Below are 24345 nucleotides of genomic sequence, written 5' to 3'. Positions count from 1 at the left end.
AACAATATGTTTTTTTTCTTTTCATCTGTGTTTGAGTTCTGTACAACCAAGCAAAAATTTACAAATTACATTGTCTGATGACAAGTCCAGTTGTTCACTTTTTTATGTATAGTGTGTAAACATTGTTAATGGCCTCCACTAATCATTTAAACTATAGATAAATTACATATCCTACTCCATCATACAGCAGTTTCCAAAATAGGGACACTTAGCTCAATGCTTCGGGGCATTTGATAGTATCATGGGCTATGCTGTTACTTATGTGCTGTTGGGTGACAAGATGGGTTAATAAATAACTGTTCATCTCAGCTTGTATTTCAACTGGCAATTGCTGCCTTTCAAAGTAAACCTGCCAGCAAACAAAAATCTAGCGAAAGTAGAAAAATAAACACTGGTCAATAATGACTAATTTTGTATATACTACAAGTGCAATGGACTCCAATATGTTCTCGTTACATCACAAGTTTGACATGCTATTGTCAACTAAGGTCATCTCAACACTAGGATATATAATTTCATGACAAAACTCGACAGACATTTAGTGCAAATTCCGAAAATATAGGCATAGGATGAACGGAAATGAACTGTAAGTCACTGTTCAAGAACAAAATATAATCTAAATGACAATCAAAAATTCAAGAAATCTTTAAGATCAGAAAATGGCCATATAGTAGTTTTGACACAGGATTCTGATAAATATGGATTGGTTTTCTACTCTGGACACTGAATTGTTTTCATAATTAATGGTCTGACACGTTTCAAAATGCAGGAGACATGACAGACATCTTGTTTTCCATCTGACTGTGAAAGTCTAATTCATATTTCAGCATTGTACTTGTTCAAATGGTCCACCACAGCAAAACTGCCTCCTGTACATGGGTGAACAACACAGTCTTATGAAGCTGTCATTCTTTAACAGACCCAAACAGATTGCACTTTGTGGTACCTCTGTCACAGGAATACAAATAGATGTTCGGGAACGGGGATTTTCAGTGTTGCCGAAAAAAACACATTTTCATTGAATCCCTATAGTGTGGATCCAGGCCATTTGTCCCATCAAGTCCACACCAACTGTCCAAAGAGCATCCAATCCGGACTCACCCTCCCCTACATATCCTTCTGTTAGAAGTTATTTAACAATAAGCCACTAAAAAGCCCAAAGATGGGTTAACTCTGTCCTTGTGCAAACCATGGTCTTACGCTTGACCTCCTCACAGATAGGTCTAACTGACATCAGGGACTCGTAGGTAGCAACCATGCCCAGTGCTTAGCTCCATGGAAAAGCCTAAATCCATTCACAGTGACTGGAGTGATATAACTTCACAGCAGATTAACACAGGGATTCAATGCTGCCAAATGTAGATCAATCTGACGTGGTGTGGCAGCAGCATTGATCATTCAAGCACCTTGTCAAGCACCAACAATAGACACAACAAGGTGTAGAGCTGGATGAACACTGCTGGCCAAGTTGCATCAGAGGAGCAGGAAAACTGACGTTTCGGGTTGAGAAACTTCTTCAGAAAGGTTTCGACCCAAAACGTCAGCCTCCTGGTCCTCTGATGCTGCTTGGCCTGCTGTGTTCATCCAGCTCTTCACCTTATTATCTCAGATTCTACAGCATCTGCAGTTCCAGCTATCTCTGAAACAAGCACCAACAATATCCAACAATTCTCTCTTGTCTCATTAGCTTGCTTGTCTTTGCTAGGCATGTGCCCACCTTGGCTTTACTTCATCCATTGCTTTGTTTCAGATTTTAGCAATGCTCACAAATTATAATTTCTTTTAAACTCATCCTTTCTGATGTTACCAGTGCTTTTTTGTTTGCTTCTATTGTTCCAACACGACAAAAGAACAAATCCATTTCTGAAGAAGGGTCAGACCTGAAACTTCAGCTTTCCTGCTCCACTGATGCTGCCTGGCCTGCTGTGTTCCTCTAGCCCCGCACTCTGTTATCAAAGCCTCCCAAACTGTTTTCTTTTTGGATTCAAATAGACAACTCATACCTCTGTCTTAAAACTTTTCTTCAAACAAAATAAGGACAAAATACGCCTCTTAACGCCGTAGAATTGTCACACGGGGCTAAGCAATTTCATGTCCAGTTTCACATTCTACAGCCTGCAGATGCTGGTTGAGTTCCAGTGGCCTGTTTCTTTCCCTGCATGGTGTCGAGTGGCTTGAGAGTTCTTGCAGCTGCTCTCATCCAACCTGTGACTGACCTCCAACAGCCACAGCCATCTTCCTTTATTCCTAGTATGATTCTGACCAGTGGAGGGTTTTCCCGGAATCTACTGACACCTGTTTAAGAGGTCTCCTTGATGCCACACTCAGTCAAATGCTGAGTGGCCCTGGCAAAAGACAAACTGAGTGCCAGTGAGCAGCTTACTCTTTTGAAATACCCACTTGATGATAATACTGTCAACAACCCCTTCCACCATTTTGCTGGTGATCAGGAGTAGATTGGCGGGGCCAGTAATTGGCTGGGATCAATTTGTCCTGCTTTTAGCACAGGCAGTTTTCCACATTGTCAGGTGGACGTCAGCACTGTGGCTGCGGTGGAGCAGCTTGGTGAGGGACATAGGAAAGCTGTGGAGCACAAGTATTCAGTTCCATTACCAGAAAGATAACAGGGCCCACAGTCTTTAAAGTATTCTGTGCCTTCAGCCTTTTCTTGAGAATCACATCAGTTGAAGGCTGGCATCTCTGATGCTGGGGAGCACCGGAGGAGGTCAAAATGGATCATCTACTTGACACTTATGATTCCTCGAATCCCTGCAGTGTGGAAGCAGGCCATTCAGCCCATCATGACCCTCCAACCAGCATCCTATCTAGATCCACCCCATTCCTATCACCCTGCCTTTCCCATGCATGCTCCACCTAACTTATACATCCCAGGACACTGTGTACAATTTTACAATGGCCGATCTACCCAACCTGCACATTTTTGGGTTGTGGGAGGAAGCACCCTGAGGAGCCCCATGCAGACACAGGGAGAAATATGCAAACTCCACACAGACTGACACCCAAAGGTGGAGTCGAACCCAGGTCCTGGCAAAGTGAGGTAGCATTGCTCACCAATGAGCCACTGGGCCACCCATCATGGATGAGGGTGGATTTCAATTACTTTAGTCTTATCTTCTGCAGTATGTATTGAACTCTTCGATCATTGATGTTGGGGATGTTTGTGGAGCCTCTGTCTCCCACTTTATTTTTATTCTCCACTACTATCTTTGGCAGGATGAGGTAGGAATGCAGACCATAGGTGTGATCCATTGGATGTGAAATTGCTTAGCCCCGTGTTACAATTCTATGGCTTTAAGAGGTGTACTTTGTCCTTATTTTGTTTGAAGAAAAGTTTTAAGGCAGAGGTATGAGCTGTCTATTTGAATCCAAAAAGAAAACAGTTTGGGAGGCTTTGATAACAGAGTGCGGGGCTAGAGGAACACAGCAGGCCAGGCAGCATCAGTGGAGCAGGAAAGCTGAAGTTTCAGGTCTGACCCTTCTTCAGAAATGGATTTGTTCTTTTGTCGTGTTGGAACAATAGAAGCAAACAAAAAAGCACTGGTAACATCAGAAAGGATGAGTTTAAAAGAAGTTATAATTTGTGAGCATTGCTAAAATCTGAAACAAAGCAATGGATGAAGTAAAGCCAAGGTGGGCACATGCCTAGCAAAGACAAGCAAGTTAATGAGGCAAGAGAGAATTGTTGGATATTGTTGGTGCTTGTTTCAGAGATAGCTGGAACTGCAGATGCTGTAGAATCTGAGATAATAAGGTGAAGAGCTGGATGAACACAGCAGGCCAAGCAGCATCAGAGGACCAGGAACGCTGACGTTTCGGGCCTAGACCCTTCGGCATTTCCGAGGAATGGTGTAGGCCCAAAACGTCAGTTTTCCTGCTCCTCTGATGCTACTTGGCCAGCTGTGTTCATCCAGCTCTACACCTTGTTGTGTCTATTGTTGGTGCTTGACAAGGTGCTCGAATGATCAATGCTGCTGCCACACCACATCAGATTGATCTACATTTGGCAGCATTGAATCCCTGTGTTAATCTGCTGTGAAGTTATATCACTCCAGTCACTGTGAATGGATTTAGGCTTTTCCATGGAGCTAAGCACTGAGCATGGTCGCTACCTACGAGTCCCTGATGTCAGTTAGACCTATCTGTGAGGAGGTCAAGCGTAAGACCATGGTTTGCACATGGACAGAGGGAACTCATCTTTGGGCTTTTTAGTGGCTTATTGTTAAATAACTTCTAACAGGATGGTTGCAATGTGTATGCATATGCGTCTATGCGTGTGTCAATGTGTGTGTGTCTGTCTGTCTGTGGGCTGGGGGAGCTGAGTTGTAAATCTCTGTCGTGGGTGCCCTTCTCACAGCCAGTAATGCACTGCTGGTAACTTACCCACATGACTCAGTCAGTCAGATGCAGCCGTCAGTGACCCTGTGTATGGTCTTTATGGATTTGTACTGGATGAAGAGGGAAATCTTGGGAAGAAGGTTCTTATGGAGTCTGGGCTACAATCCCATTAAGTACAGGTGCACAAGGCTCTGGATGTTCTTCACGTTGAAGCAAAATCCCACTGCAGGTTCAGCCTGCATTCACATTCCAGGCACCCTTGGAATGCAGCAGGAGGAGTTCCTTCCCTCCATAAATAAGCTTCAGAACCATTTATTATTCACCGTCCTACAGCTTTCTGCAGTATGGGCCTGCTTAATTGCAGACCTGCTCAGTTATCACCATCATACGGGGCCTTGTGTTGCACAAAAGCAGAGAGTCAGGTGCAGCTCTTGGAAATCACTTTATTTTGAAACTGGAAATACCTGGAAACCCTCCAGGGTAACTGTTTTGGCATGAAATTGCAGAGTCACAGTACACCCCAAAACAAGTAGAAGATGCACTGAAAGTCTGACTGGAAAGAACTGACATTCCCTGCAGTTTGCAGAAAATTAATGTTCCTTCCCATCCACCAGATACCCTATTGCTGCAGCCCGAAAATTAATTCTTGGGCTTTTGGTCTGAAAACCTCTGCCACCAAAAGGCTTTTTTTCTGTTGTTTTGTTTTACCTGCATCACTCTAAAGCCCAGAACTCAGGGCTTTCCTTTGTTGCTTAGATTTTATTTTTGCTATTTTTCTGAGTTATCAACATTTTGAGCAGTCCACCAGGTTTTACTTCTGACTGTTCAGCTTCCTTGTGTTGCCCGATATGGATCTTTGCTGCAAAAAGTTTTTGCAGTTAGAAAAAAAGTTACACGAAAGGAAGAAAAGTTGGCTTAATAAATATATCTCCTGCAATTTAGGCCTGTGCCAGGTATTGTGTGGCTTTGTGTACTGGAGGAATGTGGACCACGTTACAAGGGGATATCTGCCTGTACTTTGCAATTTTTGATGCTTTAAAACGTTTAAAATTTGGAAGTTTCAGGAAGGGGAAGTTGGTTTTTAACTTGTCTCTTGCAGTTCACTGAACTTTGGACATTAGATACACCTTCAGTAATAGTTGTATTAATTGCACGTCATCCTCTTCACATTATTTGGAAAGTTTTTTTTCCAAACTGAAGTGACTGTGATGGGAATGGAATATGCAAGGAAGCCTGTGGGAAATTTAAGCTTCTTGCTCAAGTTTGTACAAGAGGAGATAATATTTTCCTACATTTGCAATCCAAATTTGTACTCAGAGTGTAAACGTATCTCAGAAATCAACCCTAACCTCAAATGGTCTCAAATACCAACCATCCCTAAGGCTTTTCCACAGTAAGAATGCAAATGAATTATGGATATAAAGGCACAAAAGAACTGAAAACCTGAAACGCAAACTTAAAATGCCTATGCGAAAAATGAAATGACAGGTTAACAATTTAGATTAAAATACTTTGATGGATCACAGATCACCAATTTTGTTTTCCAGATGTTGACATATCTTCTGCCTTTTCAAGATTATTTCCAGTAACATATTCTCTCTGAATGGCAGATCCAGATCTGAATCTGCAAAAAGCCTTTTGGTCTAGGGCCTGTGTCGTTAGAGAAGAGATGTGTTGCTCTTTCCAGTAGGCTACAGAGGGAGCAGCAATAAGTCCAAATCCCTGGGTGAAAGGTCTATATACCAGCTCACTGCACCACCTAGAGGGTCACAAAGACTGGACTGAAGAAATGCCTGGAGAACCACTGGCGAAAATTAGCATGAAAGTCATCATGCATAGGAGTCTGTCTTCTATGGTCTGTTGCCCCCGGCCACACACCCTGAGACAAAACACCAACAGCACCTGGAGGACCATCAACTCAGTGAAAGGTGCTCTTTGGTCTGCCCAAAACTTGTTGGTCTTCCAGAATAAGGAGTTGACCTTGAGGGAGCGTTGCAGGCTGGCACATTCCAAGATCCAGGACTATGTGCTGAGGGACACACTAAAGCTTGGGGCAGCTGCTGCCAAAGCACGGTGGGGAAAGAGCGTCACCTAAGCTCCTTCAGCTGAAGTTAAATGGGGGAATGTCCAGTTATAAGACCCTCCCGGTGCCTCAGATGCATGTAAATATAGTCCTGTACAAGTTAAAGATGCCTTTGGGGTTGCTTGTTGGATACATCAAACACCAACGCTTGCTTATTTTCTTCATATGCTATTGTACAGAACCAAACTTTATTTGTGACGAAAGATATTTTTTACGAATAAAGTAAGTTTTTGAAATATTAAAACAAACTGATATTTTGCTTTCTTTCTTCTTTCATGGGAAGCGAGCAATACCGGAAAGGCCAGCATTTATTGCCCCAGCCCTAATTACCCTTACTTGGCCGTTTCAGACGCAGTTAAGAGTCTGCCAGATTGCTGGTGGGTCTGGAGGCACACATAGGTCAGGCAAGGTAAAAGCAGAGACATAGAAATTAGAGGGAGTACACCACTCAGCCCCTTGAACCTGCTCTGCTATTCAATATGATCACAGCTGATCCTCTACCTCAACACCAAATTCCCGCTTTCTCCCAAACCCCCTGTTGTCTTTAATATCGCAACAATTATCCATCTCTTTCTTGAATAAAATCAGTGACTTGGCCTCCACAGGTAACGAATTCCACAATTCCTGTTTGAGTGAAGAAACCGTTTGGTCACCTCATTCCTAAATAGCCTACTTCATTTCCTGAGCCTATACCCCCTGATCCTAGGCTCTGCTACCAGAGAAAACATCCTCCCTGATTCCAGTCTGTCCAGCCCTCTCACAGTTTTAGACATTTCAATCCAATTCCCTCTCATCTTTCTCAGCTGTAACAGCCCAGTTGAACAAGTCTCCCCTCATGGGAACAACATTCCCGCTGAACTGCACACCTTCACACGCTCTGTGCATGATAATCAGCATCGATATGTCAATCAAGGCATCCAGAAGATGCCACCACACGGAAACCTCAGAGCTCCATGCAGCTAGAAAAGAGAATGCTGTATAGGTCCGTCCTGATATTTCCATTATCAGTCACGTGAACCCCCGCTGCACTCCCTCTTTTCTTCAGTAGCAAGACCAGCTCTGCATCCAACACCCGTCGTGTAGTCTCACCAATGCCTTGGGTAACCGTAATAAGATAGATACCCCGATTTCTGAACTCAAATCTGATTGCAATGAAGGCCAGTATGCTTAATTGCTAATTGCTTGCTGCACTGGGCTGTCTACTTTCGCAGACCCAGAGCCCTTTGTACATCCACACTACTCAATATATCACCATCTTAATAATGTGCTGCTTTTCTGTTTTTTGCAATCTAGTGTATAACTTCCCACTTAGCCATGTTGTACTGTACCTGCCAGGGGAATCCTTTCTCAAAAGGGCATTTGTTTACCTGATGGGGTTTTGCAACAATTGCTGATTATAATGAACAGCTTGTTAATCTTACAATTTTCAACTAAGTTCAAATTCCACCAGCTGCTGGATTGGAATTTAAACCCACATCCCCAGAGTATTAGCACCAGATCAGTGACACCTTCATGTCTGTGTTTTGTGTGTGTGTGTGTGTGTGTGTGTGTGTGTGTCTGTATTTTGTGTTTGTGCGTGTTTTGTGTGTGTGTGTCTGTATCTGTGTCTATGTCTGTGTGGGCGTGTGCATGTGTGTGCACAGAAGTCTGCGCGTGTGTGTGTGTCTGTGTGTGTGCGCGCGCGCGTGCGCCTGGGTGTGTGAGAGACTGTCTGTGTGTGTGTGTGTGTGAGACAGAGCCAGTCTGTGTGTGTTGTGTGTACTCTGTGTGTGTGTGTGTGTGTGTGTGTGTGTGTGTGTGTGTGTGTGTGTGTGTGTGTGTGTCTGTGTCTTGTGTTTTGTGTTTGTATTTGTGTTTGTGTGTGTGTTTTGTGTGTGCGTGGTGTGTGTGTGAGTCTGTGTCTGTGTTTTGTGTTTGTGCATGTTTTGTGTGTGTGTCTGTGTGCGCGTGTGCATGTGTGTGCACAGAAGTGTACTCTGTGTGTGTGTGTGTGTGTGTGTGTGTGTGTGTGTGTGTGTGTGTGTGTGTGTGTGTGTGTGTGTGTGTGTTCCAATTTGTCAATTGGACATTTTCAGCATGAAGGGAGCAACAGTCAGCAAGACATAGGTCTACAACTTAACTGAGCTCTGCTCATCCACAACTCCCTGTCCAGAGTGCCCTACGAGTGCAGCTGCTTAGAAATGGCCTGCCATTCAGCAGAGTGAATCCCATTTCACCAAGTGCAGGTGAGCATCTGCCAGAGTTCAGTCCTTCCGGTGTGGCTTCACTGTTGAAAGTTTCAAGATCTGTCTCATCTTGTTCTGCTGTCTGGTATGCAGGCTGCCTTTTACGGAAGTGTTTTTTTTAAAACTTATGCTGCACAGTTTATGTGATGCCCAGCGGATCACTCCGTTTTTAATAAACAAATGGCAGTTTTCTTTTAATACCATTCCCCGCATTTCCAATTTCATTAGTCTAACATCACCACTAGTCCCGGTGCCCTGGACTATGTTAAGTCTCTGGCATGTTCCATATAAACATTCCTTCAATTCTGTTTTTTTTTATTTGGTCCCATGTTTAAATATTTTTCTTTTCTCCTCTTACGATCCCCAGTGCATGCAAACCAGACCCTTGAGTGTTATAAGGGCCTGGAGACATCCCATAGTGCCTTGCCCAATGATCATGTTTTCCTTGGTGTAAAATCATCTAATCTCTATACTCCTTTCACTGAAACACAAAGACTAATTTCTCCCCGTCACAAAATAGACAGGAATTAGTTCAAAAATTTGAGACTCTAGACAAGCAGAAGGCAATGGGCCCTTCGAGTCAAGAGCAGGAAGTCAATGCTACATTGTGGCCCCCGTAACGTTCATCTGCCATTAGGAAGCACCATCTCCCCTCAAACCATAAAATCCCCCCAGTGTAGAATTTGGCCATTTGTCCCATTGAGTCCACACCAACCCTGCAAACAGTATCCCATCCAGACCCACCCTATCTCTATAAACCTGCATTTCCCATGGATGACCTACACATCCCTAGACAACACGGGCAATTTAGTATGGCCAATGCTTACTTAATGAAAATAGATTTCAGTGTCAAAAACTCTAATTACACTCCACCCAGAACTCAAATGCACACACTCCCCATCCTAACAATATCCTTGGTCCCTTGTGGAAGAACCCACTGCACAGTTTCAGTCCGAGGTAGTTCAGTTCCAACCTTGAGGGTGTGTTCTCTTATTCTTGATCTCTCCACCAGACAAAATAGCTTCTTCCTCTCCATAGTGTGCAGTTCCTTCTTATATCGCCATATTGCTGTGAGCACCCCTCGATCTCCCATACTCAAGGGCATACAAGCTTTCAATACGCAATCAGATGCATCTAACTGTTTTTTAGACCTTTGTATCATTTTAGTGAGTCAGATACCACTCCAAGGCCAGTGTATTCTTACATAATATTGCATACTCCACACACAGTCTGACCAATGCCCTTTAAAACGGACACATAGATCTTTTTCTTAAGTGTTTCCACCACCGCCAAATTTCTGAAAAGTCTTTTTGTCTCCCAAAATTCCAAATTTATCTCTTTCAGCTCATTCAATTAGATTTCAGTTTAGCTCCATCCAACTTCCTCCAATACAGCACAAATATTTTCTCCTCCTTCCCCCACTACACAAAGATGAGAAATGCTCCATTTGTCCTGGGAAACTTTCAATGTACCTGGTGTAGAGACTACATCTTCTTTTATTTTTGCACCTTTTAAAATTGTGGACTGAAACACGAAGGAATGGTTTTAAAACAGGTGTCTTTAAAAGGATAGCTGCATGCTTTGTAAAGCATTATCCTGACATTGTGCAAATTGTTTGACCCAGCTGTCATCAACCCAGTGGACAAATTGGAACTGGTAACACAGTGTGCAGCTGGAGGAACACAGTAGACCAGGCAGCATCAGAGGAGCAGGAAAGTTGATGTTTCAGGTCAGGACCCTTCTTCAGAGTTTGGGTCCCGACCCGAAACGTCAACTCTCCTGCTCCTCTGATGCTGCCTGGTCTGCTGTATTCCTCCAGCTCCACACGGTGTTATCTCTGACTCCAGCATCAGCAGTTCTTACTAACTCCATATTGGAACCAAGATGTTCTGTATTCATCGGCCGTATTTGCTTTCATGCAGGAAGCAGTGATCAGGTCTCCAGCAGCCCAGGGGCTGTGGGTCTGTTCTCTGCAATCAAACCCCACTGCAAAGCTGAAGAAAATGTGCTTACGTTTCCTTCGGCATTGCAGTAAGCTGTCTCTTCTCAACTGATAAGTCAGAGTTCTTTACAAAGGGAACCAGCCAACTTGTGCCTCTTGAAAACCAGTGGAAGCATTCAGGAAAGGAAGGGTGAGAAGGAGAGATAGGTGGTGCTGGAGGAACACAGCAGAAGGGTCCCCACCCGAAACGTCAGCTTTCCTGCTCCTCTGATGCTGCCTGGCCCACTGTGTTCCTCCACACTGTGTTATCTCTGACTCCAGTAGTGGCAGTTCTCACTATCTCAGGCTGAGAAGAATCTTTCCTATCAACAAGAACCAAGGGGAGGTGATGGCCTCGTGGTATTATCACTGGGCTGTTAATTCAGGGGCCCAGGTAATGTTCCAGGGACCAGGACTTGAATCCCACCATGGCAGATGGCGGAATTTGAATTCAATTTTTTTAAAAATCTGGAATTAGGTGTCTAATCTAATCATGGCCATGAAACCATTGCTGGAAGAAATCTATCTGGTTCACTAATGTCCTTGAGGGAAGGAAATTGCCCAATCTTATCAGGTCTCGCCTGCATGTGAATCCAGACCCACAGCACTGTGGTTGCCTCTGAGCTGCCCTCTGGGCAATTATGGATGGCCAATAAATGCTGCCTAGCCAGCAACATCCTCATCCTGTCAATGAATAAATAAAAACTCAACAGAATAAAGACTACTGAACTATTGTCCCAGTTTTATCTCTGAGAATTTTTTCTGTATGTGTGCGTGCGTGTGTTTGTATGTATGTGTGAGTGTGTGTATGCACGTGTGTGTGTGTGCGTGCGTGCATGCGTGTGTGCGTGTTTGCATATGTGTGTTAGGGGGTGCTGTAGTTTATGAACAGATTAGAGCATTCATTTGTAGTGTTATATGCTGATTGTTTAAGACTGTTTATCTGTGGCAAGAGTTTTAACTATTTTTAATAAATAGTACTTCTTTTTGAGCACAGAAACCTGGCCCATGCATTCTGAGGGCCTACGTCTGAAAGATCAGCAAATTTTGTGCACTTTAACTTCTGTGACAGCTTCAGGAATAGCGGGGATCGATTTCTAACGTGCTGCCCCAGTGAGGCCTGACATCGGTGCTATCATTTTTTACAGCACCTGCAGAATGAACAATTCTGCCTTTACATATAGCTTTAGACATGTTTTGTAAGTCAATGAAAATTTTCGTCACTGTAGAGTGAAACATCTACGACTACCCTTTCATCCCCGTAGGGAAGCACTGTAAACCGTGAAGGTACTTTTCTGAGCAATCCTGTCAACTAAAACTCACTTATGTTCTGGGCTGTGCAGGGTTCAAGGTGATGATGTAATTCACACAGCTTCCTAGCTGTTCCAGATGAAATCAATGAAATATTACTTGCAAACAGATTCTTAACTTGAAACCAATTGTGGTGAGACTGTACAGTGTCAGTCTTATCTTGCCTGAACTGGAATAATTTTACATTTGATTAACAATTCCACCTTTTACAATACTTCAGCCTGCTTCAACATCCCATTTCTAAGACCCTCCACTGAAAACAGTACAGAATGCCTGCCAACATTGGTTCACAATTTATTATCCATTGCATTTACATTAGAAGTGAGCCCAAAATGACCAGGAATTTCTGTGCTGTTGCAGCCTTGAGTTTTACTGAATCATACTTTTGTGTTTTGTTTTAATTATTCATCATAGCTATTCCCATGAGTAATAGGAGTGGTTGGAACTGACTTCATTCAGAGTCACAGGCTCCAAGATAAATATCAAAACATGAACAGTTTTTCTTTGCTCGCACACTACTTCAGCTCCATGATGGTACGGAGATTCTAAAGGTGTGGAATAGGCCATGAATTCCTGAATTATCCATTACATTGGCTTGATTCTTTTGTTTTATTCACTCACAGGATATGGGCATCCCTGGCTGGGCCAGCTTTTAATCTCCGTCTCTAATTTCCCAAAGGGCAGTTAAAAGTTAACTACATTGCTGTGGGTCTGGAGTCACATACAGGCCCGACCAAGTAAGGATGTCAGTTTCCTTCCCTGGAGATGTTCGTGAGCCAGATCAATCTCTCAAACAGTCAGCAATGGTTTCATGGTCATTATTCAACTCCTAATTCCAGGCCTTTTTAAAGTGAATCCAAATTCCACCAGTTGCCTTGGCAGGAGTCGAATACTGGCCCCCAGAACATTACTCGGGTCTCCGGATTAACAGATTGCAATAATACCACTAAGCCATCACCTCCCTTTCACAGCTACTTGTATGAGTTTCAGTACAATTCCTTTATGGTGGCATGTCATGCACTTCTGTGAACCTGCTTTACCATCTCCAAATCCTTAGATGGAATCTCACACATTGATGCTTCCCACCAAAGCTATGCTCATGACTAAATCATTTCCTGTCAAGTTTCTCCTCTTCTGACTTTGATCCCACTGACTCAGCAATTCTCCAAAGCCCCATTCGCTTTACCCTGCTGCATCTTTGAATCCAGACTGGGTCATCGACCCCTTTAAAATCACACATCCTCAAGATTCGCCACCCACGATCCACTTTCAATCATTGGACCAAATCAAGAAAACACAGGTCGGAGCTTTTCCCACCCACAAATCCAGCCTGACAAGGTTGTTTTTATTAGCCGTTCATGAGGCCATCTCAAATTGCCAAAGGGCAGCTAAGAGTCAACGACAAACTGTGGGCCAGGGGAAGTAAGGATAAAAGATTTCCTTCCCTGAAGGACATTAGTGAACCAAATGTTTTTTTTAATAAAATGACAACTGACAACTGGCAGAGAGTGCCATTAGTCTACTTCTTTTACTCAATACGTTTCCTTGAATTCTAATTTCACCATCTACAACGGCAGGGTTTGATCCCTCAGCCCCAGAACATTAAATTTGGGTTCTGGATTGCTAGCCCAGTGACATCATCATTATGCTACCACCTCTTTTCTTATCTGAACTCTGCTCATTATTGAGGGATGGGGTAAGAGTGCGGTGTGATGGAGGGGAAAGTGTAGCCATCTACTTCATTAACTAGACATGTGAAAGTCTATAGGAAGGTTGTTAAAGAGATTACGTTTTGGCTAACAAAGTGTGAAGCTGGATGAACACAGCAGGCCAAGCAGCATCTCAGGAGCACAAAAGCTGACGTTTCGGGCCTAGACCCCATAGTTTGCTTTGTAGAGCAAGGACAGAGGATTAATGGATTTGTAGAGAGCTGGAACTCATTCTCTCCCTGTCTCTTTTTCTCTTTCTCTCTCACACTCTTCCTGTGCACTGTCGTCTCTTAAAGTCAGTCAAAGTCTGTTGAAAAACTTGTGACAACAACCATTCACCAAGAACTCAATATCCGCAAACTTTGCCAGAGCTGCAGAATACAAATCAGCAATTATACAACTGCATTAAAGCACAAAATCTAGCATTTTAAAGATTTTGCGTTTAGAAAACTGCATAACCTATTATACCTATCTGTATCTGACATTGTCTTCTTTTTATACATATCACCTGTACCTGTGTGTGGCTCAAGATGTGCGATATAGACTGCCACATTTTGGACATTATTTTGTCTTAGGTGTGTGCTGCCTCTTCGTGTCAAGACATGCTCACGTTTATTTAGCACAGCTGCCTCACCATGTCCTGGCCAGGATCATTTGTGAGTGCCCTGGGCTGTATCCTCCAGGTTTCTGTGTACATCAACACCTTGGAGGGACATATTATTCACTACTGATATATGTAAAGCAAATTAAAGAACATGAAATGCTTTTTTAGCTCATAGCAGCATAGGAAATAGGAGCAGGAATAGACCGTCTTCAAGCCTGCTCCACCATTTAATATAATCATGGCTGATCATCCAACTCATTACCCTGTTCCCATTTATTTCCCACAACCTTTGATCCCTTCAGCCCTAAGAACTATATCTAACTTTTATCTGCTTGGTCTATTCTTTTAAACACTCACAGTTTTGGCCTCAACCAAATTTTGTGGCAGGGAATCCCAATCTCTGGGTGAAGATATTTCTCCTCCTCTCAGTCCTAAATCGCCTCCCCCACAAGCTTAACCTGTGACCCCTGGTTCTGGATTGCCCAGTTATTGGAAACAACCTTCCTCCATTTCCTCTGTCTAGTCCTCTTAGAATTATATAAGATCTCTATTAAGCCTTCCCCCCTACATCTACCCACCCCAATTCTTCCAAGCTCTGGTGAATGTAGTCCTAACTCATCCAGTCTCACCTTATGCTGCTCCAGGAATCAATCTGGTGAATATGTGGTGCGCTCCTTCCACAGGTGAACATCCTTCCTCAGATAAAGTGAACAAAACTGCGCACAATACTCCAGGGTGTGGTCTCACCAAGGCACCCTACAATTACAGCGAGACACCCCTACTCCCGTGCATGAATCCTGTCACCGTGAAAGTCTACATACCACTTATTTTCTTCACCAGAAACTGGTGCACAAGGATACCCGAGTCTCGTTGTATCTTCCTCTTTCCCAATCTACTGCCATTCAGATAACAATCTGCCTTCCTGTTTTTTGCTACCAATGTGAAAAACTTTCCATTTATCCACATTATACTGCATCTGCCAACTCAGTCAATGTGTCCAAATTAGACTGAGGCAAGTCTGCATCCTTCCCCTAATTCAACATCTCACTCAGCTCTGTACTGTCCGCAAACTTGAAGACATTCCATTCCATTCCTTCATCTAAATCATTCATGTATATTGTGAATAGCTGGAGTCCAAGTACTGATTCCCTTGTAACTGGAAAATACCCATCCATTCCTACTCATTGTTTCCTGTCTGTCCACCAGTTCTCTATCCATGTCAGTACAGTAGCCCCAATCCCATGCAGTTTAATTCCACAACGTAACCTCTTATGTGGGGCCTTATTGAAAGCCTTTTGGAAGGCTTTCAATAAGGCCAATGAAAAATATCCATTGGCTCACCTGAAGCAACGTTCAAGTGACGTCCTTGAAAATTCCAGTATAATTGTCAAGCATGATTTCCATTTCACAAATCCATGCTAACAGCATCCAATTCTGTCATTACTTTCCAAGTGCTCTGCGATTAAATCTTTTACAACGGGCTCTAGCATTTTCCCCAATGTCAGGCATAACCAGTCCATAATTCCCCATTTTCTCTCTACCTCCTGTTTTAAATAGAAAGAGGTTACACTAGCTACTCTCCAATTCATAGGATCTGTTCCAGAGTCTATATAAACTTGGAAGATGACCACCAATGCATCCATTATTTCTAAGGACTCCATGTTAACTACCCTGGGATGTAGATTTGGCAGTGGCTATTTATCAGTCTTTTCAACTGCTGGTTTTGGCAAAGAACTTCCAACAATACTTCCCAGCTATATGAGAGAAATACAGATGGTGAGTCAAAGAGAAAGGTACTAGAAAGGTAGCCAAAAACTCCAACAAAGAGATGAACTTTTAGGAAGATCTTAAACAGTAGAGTGAGGTACAATTCCAGTATTTATTGCCTATCCTCATTGCCCAGAGTGGGTGTGGATTCTCATTAGGCCAGGTAAGGATGGCAGATTTCTGTCTCTGAAGAACATTAGTGAACCTTAGTGGGTTTTTCTGACAATCAGGAATGGTTTCATGGTCATCATTAGGCTTTTAATCCCAGATTCTTTTAAATTCAAAATTCCACCACCTGCCATAGCAGGATTTGAACCTGAACCTGGGTTACTTAGAGTCATGGAGTCATAGAGATTTACAATATGCCCGCAGGCCCTTCGGTCCAACTTGTCCATGCCGACCAGATATCCTAGATAAATCTAATCCCATTTGTCAGCATTTGGTCCATATCCCTCTAAGCCCTTCCTATTTATATATCTCTCCAGATACCTTTTAAATGTTGTAATTTTACCAGCCTCCTCAATTTCCTCTGGCAGCTCATTCCACACACGCACCATCCTCTGTGTGAAAAAGGTACACCTTAGGTCCCATTTAAATCTTTCCTCTCCCACTTTAAACCTACACCCTCTAGTTTTGGGATCTCCTACCCAGGGAAAAGACATTGGATATTCATTCTATTCATGCCCCTCAAGGTTTTATACAACTCTGAAAGGTCACTCCTCAGCTTCAGACACTCCAGGGAAAATAGCTCGAGTTTATTCAACCACTCCCGATAGTTTAAACACTCCAACATCCCTGTAAATCTTTCCTGAACCCTTCCAGGTTTCACAATATCCCTGTAGCAGGGAGATCAGAATTGCACAGAGTATTCCAAAAGTGGCCTAACCAAAGTCCTGCACAGCCACAACATGAACTCCCAACTCCTTTATCTCAGTATTTAAACTGATAGTCATAGAGTCATGGAAACCCTTCAGTCTAGCTTGTCCATGCCGACCAAGTTTCCCAAACAAAACTGGTCCTATTTGCCCGCATTTAGCTCAGATCCCACTAATTCTTTGCAATGACCTTGGCCATCACATGTCTTTGAAATCACCTTCATTCAATTCTAATTATATCTGAATCCAGCTTCTCCTTCTCAAACTGCAAGGTGACTTCCTTCCTGTACGGTCACTGTCCCCTCGGGTTCCTTCAGCTTCAGCTCCCTAATGCAAGTCTGCCTCACTATAAATCTGATGATACACTGGGTCTCACAGTTGTGTGGGATTGCCTGGTTAGATCAGACGATCTTTCGAGGACTGTCATTTTTCACATATTTGTACCACTTGCCAACTCAAAATTGTGAGTTTGCACACATCAGAAGTGTGACAAATTGGAATCAGAACAAAAGGTACTGTAAAACATCCAATTTCAGTTAATCCTCAGAAATCCCAAATTTTGTTCTGTTAAATACTGCAGCTCAACTATGTCGGTACTTCTGTTTTGAACTACACCAGGGAGATGTTGGAGTCGATGGACAGAAATCCTGTGGGTCAAAAAGGAGGCTGGGCCGTCTTTTTTTGAGAAGTCCCATAACCAATCAGGCACTCGACAGGCCAGCAGGGGTCCATCCCATAGACCAAGGACACTGGGGAGGAAGTACCATCGGCCAGCCAATCAGAGGGTCTCAACGGGCAGAAGGGTGGGAAAGCCATCCACGGCCCTTTCCATCCTCAGGTTCATCATGAGGTAGGGATGGTAATATGGCAGGGCCCTACTTACCAACCTTCTCTGCCCAATTAAATGCCCCGCTCCACCACAAAACTCACCAATTCAGTGTCAACATTGGTGGTAGATGCTTCAGGAGCAACCGCGTTAAGGAACAGAGAAAGAAAATTGGGAGCAGGGTTTACAGAACATACAGGAATGGGAGAAATCAGATTTAAAGAAAACAAGAATGTCGCGAGGATGTAATAAATGGCCAACTCTAGTTCCCACAGTGTCTGAATACATCGTTGGTCTTTAGGCAGTGGTGCAAAACAAGTCCAGCTGAATGGGATTCCCATTTGCGTTCCATCCAGTTTTTCTTTGAAAATGGGACAGGAACTTGAAAGCCATGTAAAACTGCTCAAAATGAATTTTACTCCCGATATTCCGAATGACTTGCAGTCTCTCACTCGCACAACGAAGAGGAATTATAATTTGCCATAACACTGTGCTGCAGTAAGTGGTGCGATAATCACATAAATGTAGTCTTTACCCATCTCAATGACTGGATATTACCTAGCTGCATGACCAATTGGCTAGATTTTGGACACATATAGATGCTTCCAACTCAATTCCTCCATACTACCCATTTTAGATGTAATGCCAGCATAGAAGTTACATTGCATTCAGTTGTTGCAAAACTATTATTTTCCATGATACAACATAAATTTATCATTCATGTCTGAAGTAAATACTTGGAAATGCAGAACTGGAGAGATTATTTCGTGATGCAGCTACTATTTAATTAGAGCATGCCTATCCTTAACTTTGAATTGACTGAATGGAGAGTTTGAGATGTGAACATTTGTCACAATTGCTGTTCTCAGTAGAGATTTCCTGAGGTCAGCTCACTCCGAACTCTTGACGCAGGCAGAAAGGAGACACGTACCTTCCTCCTGCTGCAGGTGCTGGCGAGTTAATAGCTTGTACCATGTCTGTGGTGAGAGCATCCAAAACACTGGTGATGAATTCCAACTTTTTTGCCCCAGGGCAACCTGCAAAAGGTGAAAGGTTAACAGTCATAACGAGCAATGATAGCTGGTGTGCTTGATGAGCAGCATTTCATGTCATTTCCCAAGTGTGGAGAACAGTGATTTATTCAAGATCACTTCCGTTCCATCTGAATGTCTGAGGGTTAATAGGCTGCAGGTGAAAAGGGTCAAGTTGACACGAACCGTACTCTGCTCTCACCTGATCCATCCCATTCCTGCACAAATCACATCAGTGACGGGGACAAATTAATCAGAGGCCACATCAACTTGACTCTCAAATTCTATCGCTTCATAAATAATCTATTTCACCTGCTGAGGTGGTACCTTTTGCATCAGCAGTTCAGCCAAGGGTGCCCCTCACCAAGTGGTGTGTTTCCTGCCACAAACCTCTAAGTCTAGCGATCTGCTTGGTTCAGTGTGATAGTACAAAACTATCTCCCGGTCTAGCCGGGAGGAGCTCTTGTAATTAACGAGGAACAATTTATGGCATATGTTAACAACCAGCGACAAGTTACATTGATAATGACAGAATTGGTGACAAGAGACTTTGAGCTGAACCCAGAGTTGGACATCATCCCTTCAAGGTCATAAGCTGCTCTCCCCCACCACATAGTCACATAGAACAGCACAGCACAGTACAGGCCCTTCGGCCCACATAGTTATGCCAAAAATGCAAGGTTCCACTGAGATATTAACTCAGATCGCTGCATTCAGAGTCCAGACTGCTAACCATTACACCATGGGACCATGCCCTTTGTCCATATAACACAGTCATAATGGGAGTGGATGGAGCAGATGGTGCTGCAATGTATTAACACAAATAGAAAGCAAATAGAGGAATACGGAGATAACAAAGTGTAGGGCTGGATGAACACAGCAGGCCAAGCAGCATCTTAGGAGCACAAAAGCTGATGATTCAGGCCTAGACCCTTCATCAGAAAAAAAATGAGTACAGATCCTGCGAGTGAAGACACTTTCAGAGTGGAAGAGCAAATATGCCAGCACAGGCTTGGAGGGCCAGACGATCTGTTTCTGTGCAGTATTGTTCTTTGTTCTAAGCCTTTCGCATTGATAGGCAATAGAGTTCCACACTTTTCATCCTGAATTCAAATGCTCCTTTTATGTACGTGGAAATTTGAATCTTGTTCTCATCCATATCCTAAATTTAAGAGACACCCAGGAAGCAGACCAGCCTGTGTTTAATTGGTCATTAATTGAACCACTCCAGAGAAACTCATAATAGGCAAGGCTTTAACAGAAGTTTGGGTTTTTGACCAGCATTGAAGAATGAGGGTGAGGTTAGAGAGACCACAGGGAAAACTGTTCACGACACTTTTCCTCTTCTCTCCATTCCTGCTCTGATGGAGTCAAGTCACCCGAATTAATTTTCCTTCAAGATCTCACGACTGAGGAATTCCCCACCTCAGTCTTCCTGCAGTCAACAGACATTTGTAACCTCAGACTGACATCACCCTAACCAAGACTATCTGATTTCACCATTCCCTCCTACACTTTACAATAATGCCAGTATTGTGCACTGCAGCTCTTCGCTTATGTTTCTCAATGAATCAATCTTTGATTTTATTTAACCAGTCATGCTGTCACACACTAATATTTAGTCAACAGCACTTTGTTTACGCGACAGAGTTTCCTGATGGTATCAAGTTCTTAATCCCTATCATCGCCAAATATAAATTGGTAAAGGTTATAATACTGTTCTCTTAACAGCAAATACAGGAGCCATTGCAGTCTGAATGTCAACAGTACATAACACCTTAAAATTCAGCAAGGTCTGTAATATAGTCCACTCACAACAATGAGCAATTGTATGTATATATATATTCCTGATTTTGAAATTATTTCAAAGCAATAATCAGGTAAATATTTTCCTACAGGCTCACTGCTTACTTGTAATTGGTTAAACAGCCCTAAACAAAGCATAAACCTATGAGAACCACTGACTTTTCGAGATAATAGTCAATCAATGACATTGTGCGTTTGGCAACAGAGCTCCTTATCATCTGACCAAAGGTCATTTTGACTCTTTACTCAAAGGGTTTCCTTTTGTAAGAGAAAAGAAGCGGTGGAGTGGTAATATTGGGGAGAGGGTAATGTAGAAGGAGAAGCTTTAGCAGGTGAAAAGGCGTAAGCACACAGAACAGAGGCAGCTGTACAAAAACCGCACGCTATCAATCTTGCACATTAATAGTATTAGATTACAATTCAAAATGCTGTGTATTCACAAGGTTTTATTCACAAGGCTTCAGAGTCATCAGAGCACGGTAAATGACAATAGGTCGGGCACAAAGCAGTTTCCCTGGTTTCCAAAAGTATTTTTAATCCCAACCGCCTCCCTGTAACTAGTGGGTCATCCAATCTCAGCACCTTCTCTAAAGCTTCATGTCTTTTACACACCTGTACCTGGTCAAGAGAGTTACTCTGGTAGATTCCATGAAATTATCATTTTAGTTTAAAACAGCCTTCATTACTGTGGGGAAGAAGAAACTTCATCCAACCGAACAAAAATCAAACCAGAGAACAGCTGAGTGGAAATGGACAAACACCACAATATTTTCTATAGCTGCCTGAAACTACACGCACAGTTATGGTGTGCGGGCAGAGCTGAGTCCACAGAAAGATTGGCCATGATTTTATTGAATGGCAGAGCAGGCTCGAGGGGCCAGATGGCCTACCCCTGCTCCTATTTCTTATGTTTTTATGTTCTCATTGCCCAGGTCACAGAGGAACAGCCTAATAAGTGGGTTAGGCCTAATCTTTATTGGGTTTACTGATTCCCGGTTCCCATAACAGGATTGTCATGCTCCGAGAGGGAATAAGGAGTGCCACTGTGAGCAGGATGGGTTATGAGAAACGAGCGGATCAGCTCAGGTTATGATGTCTTCAAAACCGAAGTCACTGAGAGATTGGGTCAATCCGGAACAACAAGATGGAGCAGGACCTATTAGTCCAAGTTCAAACTGTGAAGGTGCAGAACGGGAATTAATGACTGTCAAGAACCTTCCCCTCCTGGATGAGGACTGAACCTGGAAGGAGGGTGTGATGATCAGGTGAGCTGACATCAGGGAATACCTGCCACCTCTGGCTGCCTGCACTCTGGGTGGCAAGGCCTGAATTTGACATTCTCACTCGACCACCAACTGAGGCCTAAGGACCTCCTCTTGTCTGCAGCTGACGTAACTGAGGAAGCATCGGCCTAGCCCATGAGTAAACCAATGCCAACCATCTGCCGGGTTAGGAATGGGTGGGTGGGTGGGTAAGGGTGATGCCGCCTTGATCTGCAGTAATCTGCGCAAGGCCAATGAGGTGGCGGGTAGCCCAGACAGCAACTCCAAGCTGCCTTCCAACCCTCTGTCCCTCCTTGCTCATAGGACCCCCGATGTCAGAAACCCCGTCCCAAAGAACAACTCCCTTTCCCAACAGTGAACATCCACGTCGGAATGTCGGGGAAGGGAGTCACAGTCTCTGCCCTTGGTTTGCCAATTTCTGGAACTTGGCTTTTGATTGGCTGGTGACTCCAGCATCCGGGACTTTCTTGCTCTGGGATCTTAGTTCCATCGGAAGTTTTGCTGACAGCCAATCAGCCGCCTGATTGCTGAAAGTCCCAGCAAGCTTTCCTATCCCAGCAGCCTGTGGGGTTCCCACTTGGAAACTGTCCCGTTACTAATTAAACAGATGGTAATCATGTGGAACTCATAGAAGACACTAATTTGACCTCAGTTGGAGTATTGCATCCAGTTGCACTTTCGGAAGGATGTAAAGGCACTGCAGAGGGTGTGGAAAAGAAATCCTGATGAAACCTTGACACCATCGAAAGTATATTCAATGCATGAACAGTTTCAAGTAAAGACCTCACCCTGATTTATAACAATCACATTCCTCATGGTTAAATATTTTTGAATTACACATTTTTATTTTGTTTTCTCATTCACAGGAATGAGGGCATCACTGACTAGGCTAGCATTTATTGCCCGTCCCTAATTGCCCAGAGGGCAGTTAAGCGACAACAACATTGCTGTGGGTCTGGAGTCACATGGAGGTCAGACCAGAAAAGGATGGCTGGCAGTTTCCTTCCCAAAAGAACATTAGTGAATCAGATGGGTTTTCCCCAACAAACAGATTCCAAATTTTTACTGGATTCAAATTACACTATCTAGTGTGGTGGGATGTGAATCCCACTCCCCAGAACAGTACCTGGGTTTCTAGATTAACAGTCCAGCAATAATACCACTAGGCCATCACCTCCCTCCAGGATAGCCAAGCTGGAAAGTATGTTACAAAAAGTAATATGAATAAAAATCACCACAGAGGTACGACATGCCACTGCCGGAAAAATAAACTGGCACAGAGGATCACCGGATCAGAGAGAGTGCCAGATTAGGGAGGTACAACCTGTAATCCATCATCCATGAAGTACCTTGGGAGCATCCTGAAGTTGTGAAAAGCACCACAGAAATGAAAGTCTCTAGTTTAACCGTTTTTAGTAATCTGTCAATCCAGTCCCCCCAGAAGCCCAAGCAATTTGCTTCAGGAACGTTTCAGAAGACATCAGGCTAAAATCACAATGCAGCCGATAAATGTCAAATCACCTGCCTTCGCAGCAACTCAAGCCACTTCCACTTTGAGGGCTTTTTTTCAGGGCTTGCCCCTGTGTTCACGGCAGATGTTGTACAATTTCACAAAGCGCTACAGAGCATGTGGATACACACACACAACCATCTGGTATCATTAACTGAGACCTCGGGGGGTGAGTGTTTAATGGCTGCACGATTTTGTGCTTGCAAGGACTGTGAGGGCTGGTAGTTTCAGGGGAGTGGGGGAGTTGGGATCAGGAAGAGGGGAATTTAAGATCCAGGATCTCCGCTTATAGATACAGGAAGTCATGCTAATCCCCAATGAGGCGGCTTCCTGAGATTAGTTGAACATTTTCAATTTAGAAAAGATCAAAGAGACTAAAAGGCGAATGTCTGACAAAACGCATTCAGCCTAATCAGCAGGATGGATAGTAATGGTGCTTTCTCCAATATGTTCCAATGCAAAATACTGGACACCACAATTCTACTCGCTCATCCATATTTTCCCTCTTTCAGCTCCTAAAGTTGCCTCCTGCTGTTACGTACCTTCCTTCAGCTGAGAAAACAGGACAAATTGCTCCACAGTCTGTCAAAGTGCCAGAAGGCTCTCTGCATGGAATAATTCCTCTGTGATGGATTACACTGTGAATTTAATTCTGTTCCTTTATCGAAGTTTTGAATGTCAGACGTGTATTTTTGCCATTAAACTCACATCCTGGGTTTCCTTAAAGCAGGATCCTCAACCAAAAACAGCTTGGATACAAGACATCAAATACCGAGCACCTGACGTCTCCCTTTACCTTGTGGCATATGGAGTAATGTTCACCAGAGCTGGAAGAGTGTTTCACACAGTCATAAAGCCAGCAATGGAATAGGCTTGATGTTTCAAAAGAGCTGCTGGTAAAGAACCAACACACCCAGTTTAGAATTGTAGCACCGTACAGCACGGAACGAGGCCACTCAGCCTAACGTATCTGTGCTA

General features: G+C 43.5%; 1 protein-coding gene across 6 annotated transcripts in view; it reads right to left on the bottom strand.

Moving 5' to 3' along the window:
• Positions 1 to 24345, bottom strand: part of smoc1 (SPARC related modular calcium binding 1) — a 226136-nt gene that overhangs the window by 27735 nt on the left and 174056 nt on the right. For all 6 annotated transcript variants that reach the window (XM_059649276.1, XM_059649277.1, XM_059649279.1 and 3 more), the window contains one exon: positions 18669 to 18774. In XM_059649276.1, coding sequence (XP_059505259.1) covers positions 18669 to 18774 — 106 coding nt within the window. The remainder of the gene's footprint in view (positions 1 to 18668; positions 18775 to 24345) is intronic.

This window comes from Stegostoma tigrinum, chromosome 10 (genome assembly GCF_030684315.1).
Source record: "Stegostoma tigrinum isolate sSteTig4 chromosome 10, sSteTig4.hap1, whole genome shotgun sequence".
Taxonomy (NCBI): Eukaryota; Metazoa; Chordata; class Chondrichthyes; order Orectolobiformes; family Stegostomatidae; genus Stegostoma; species Stegostoma tigrinum.
This window is presented reverse-complemented; position numbering and strand designations above follow the sequence as displayed.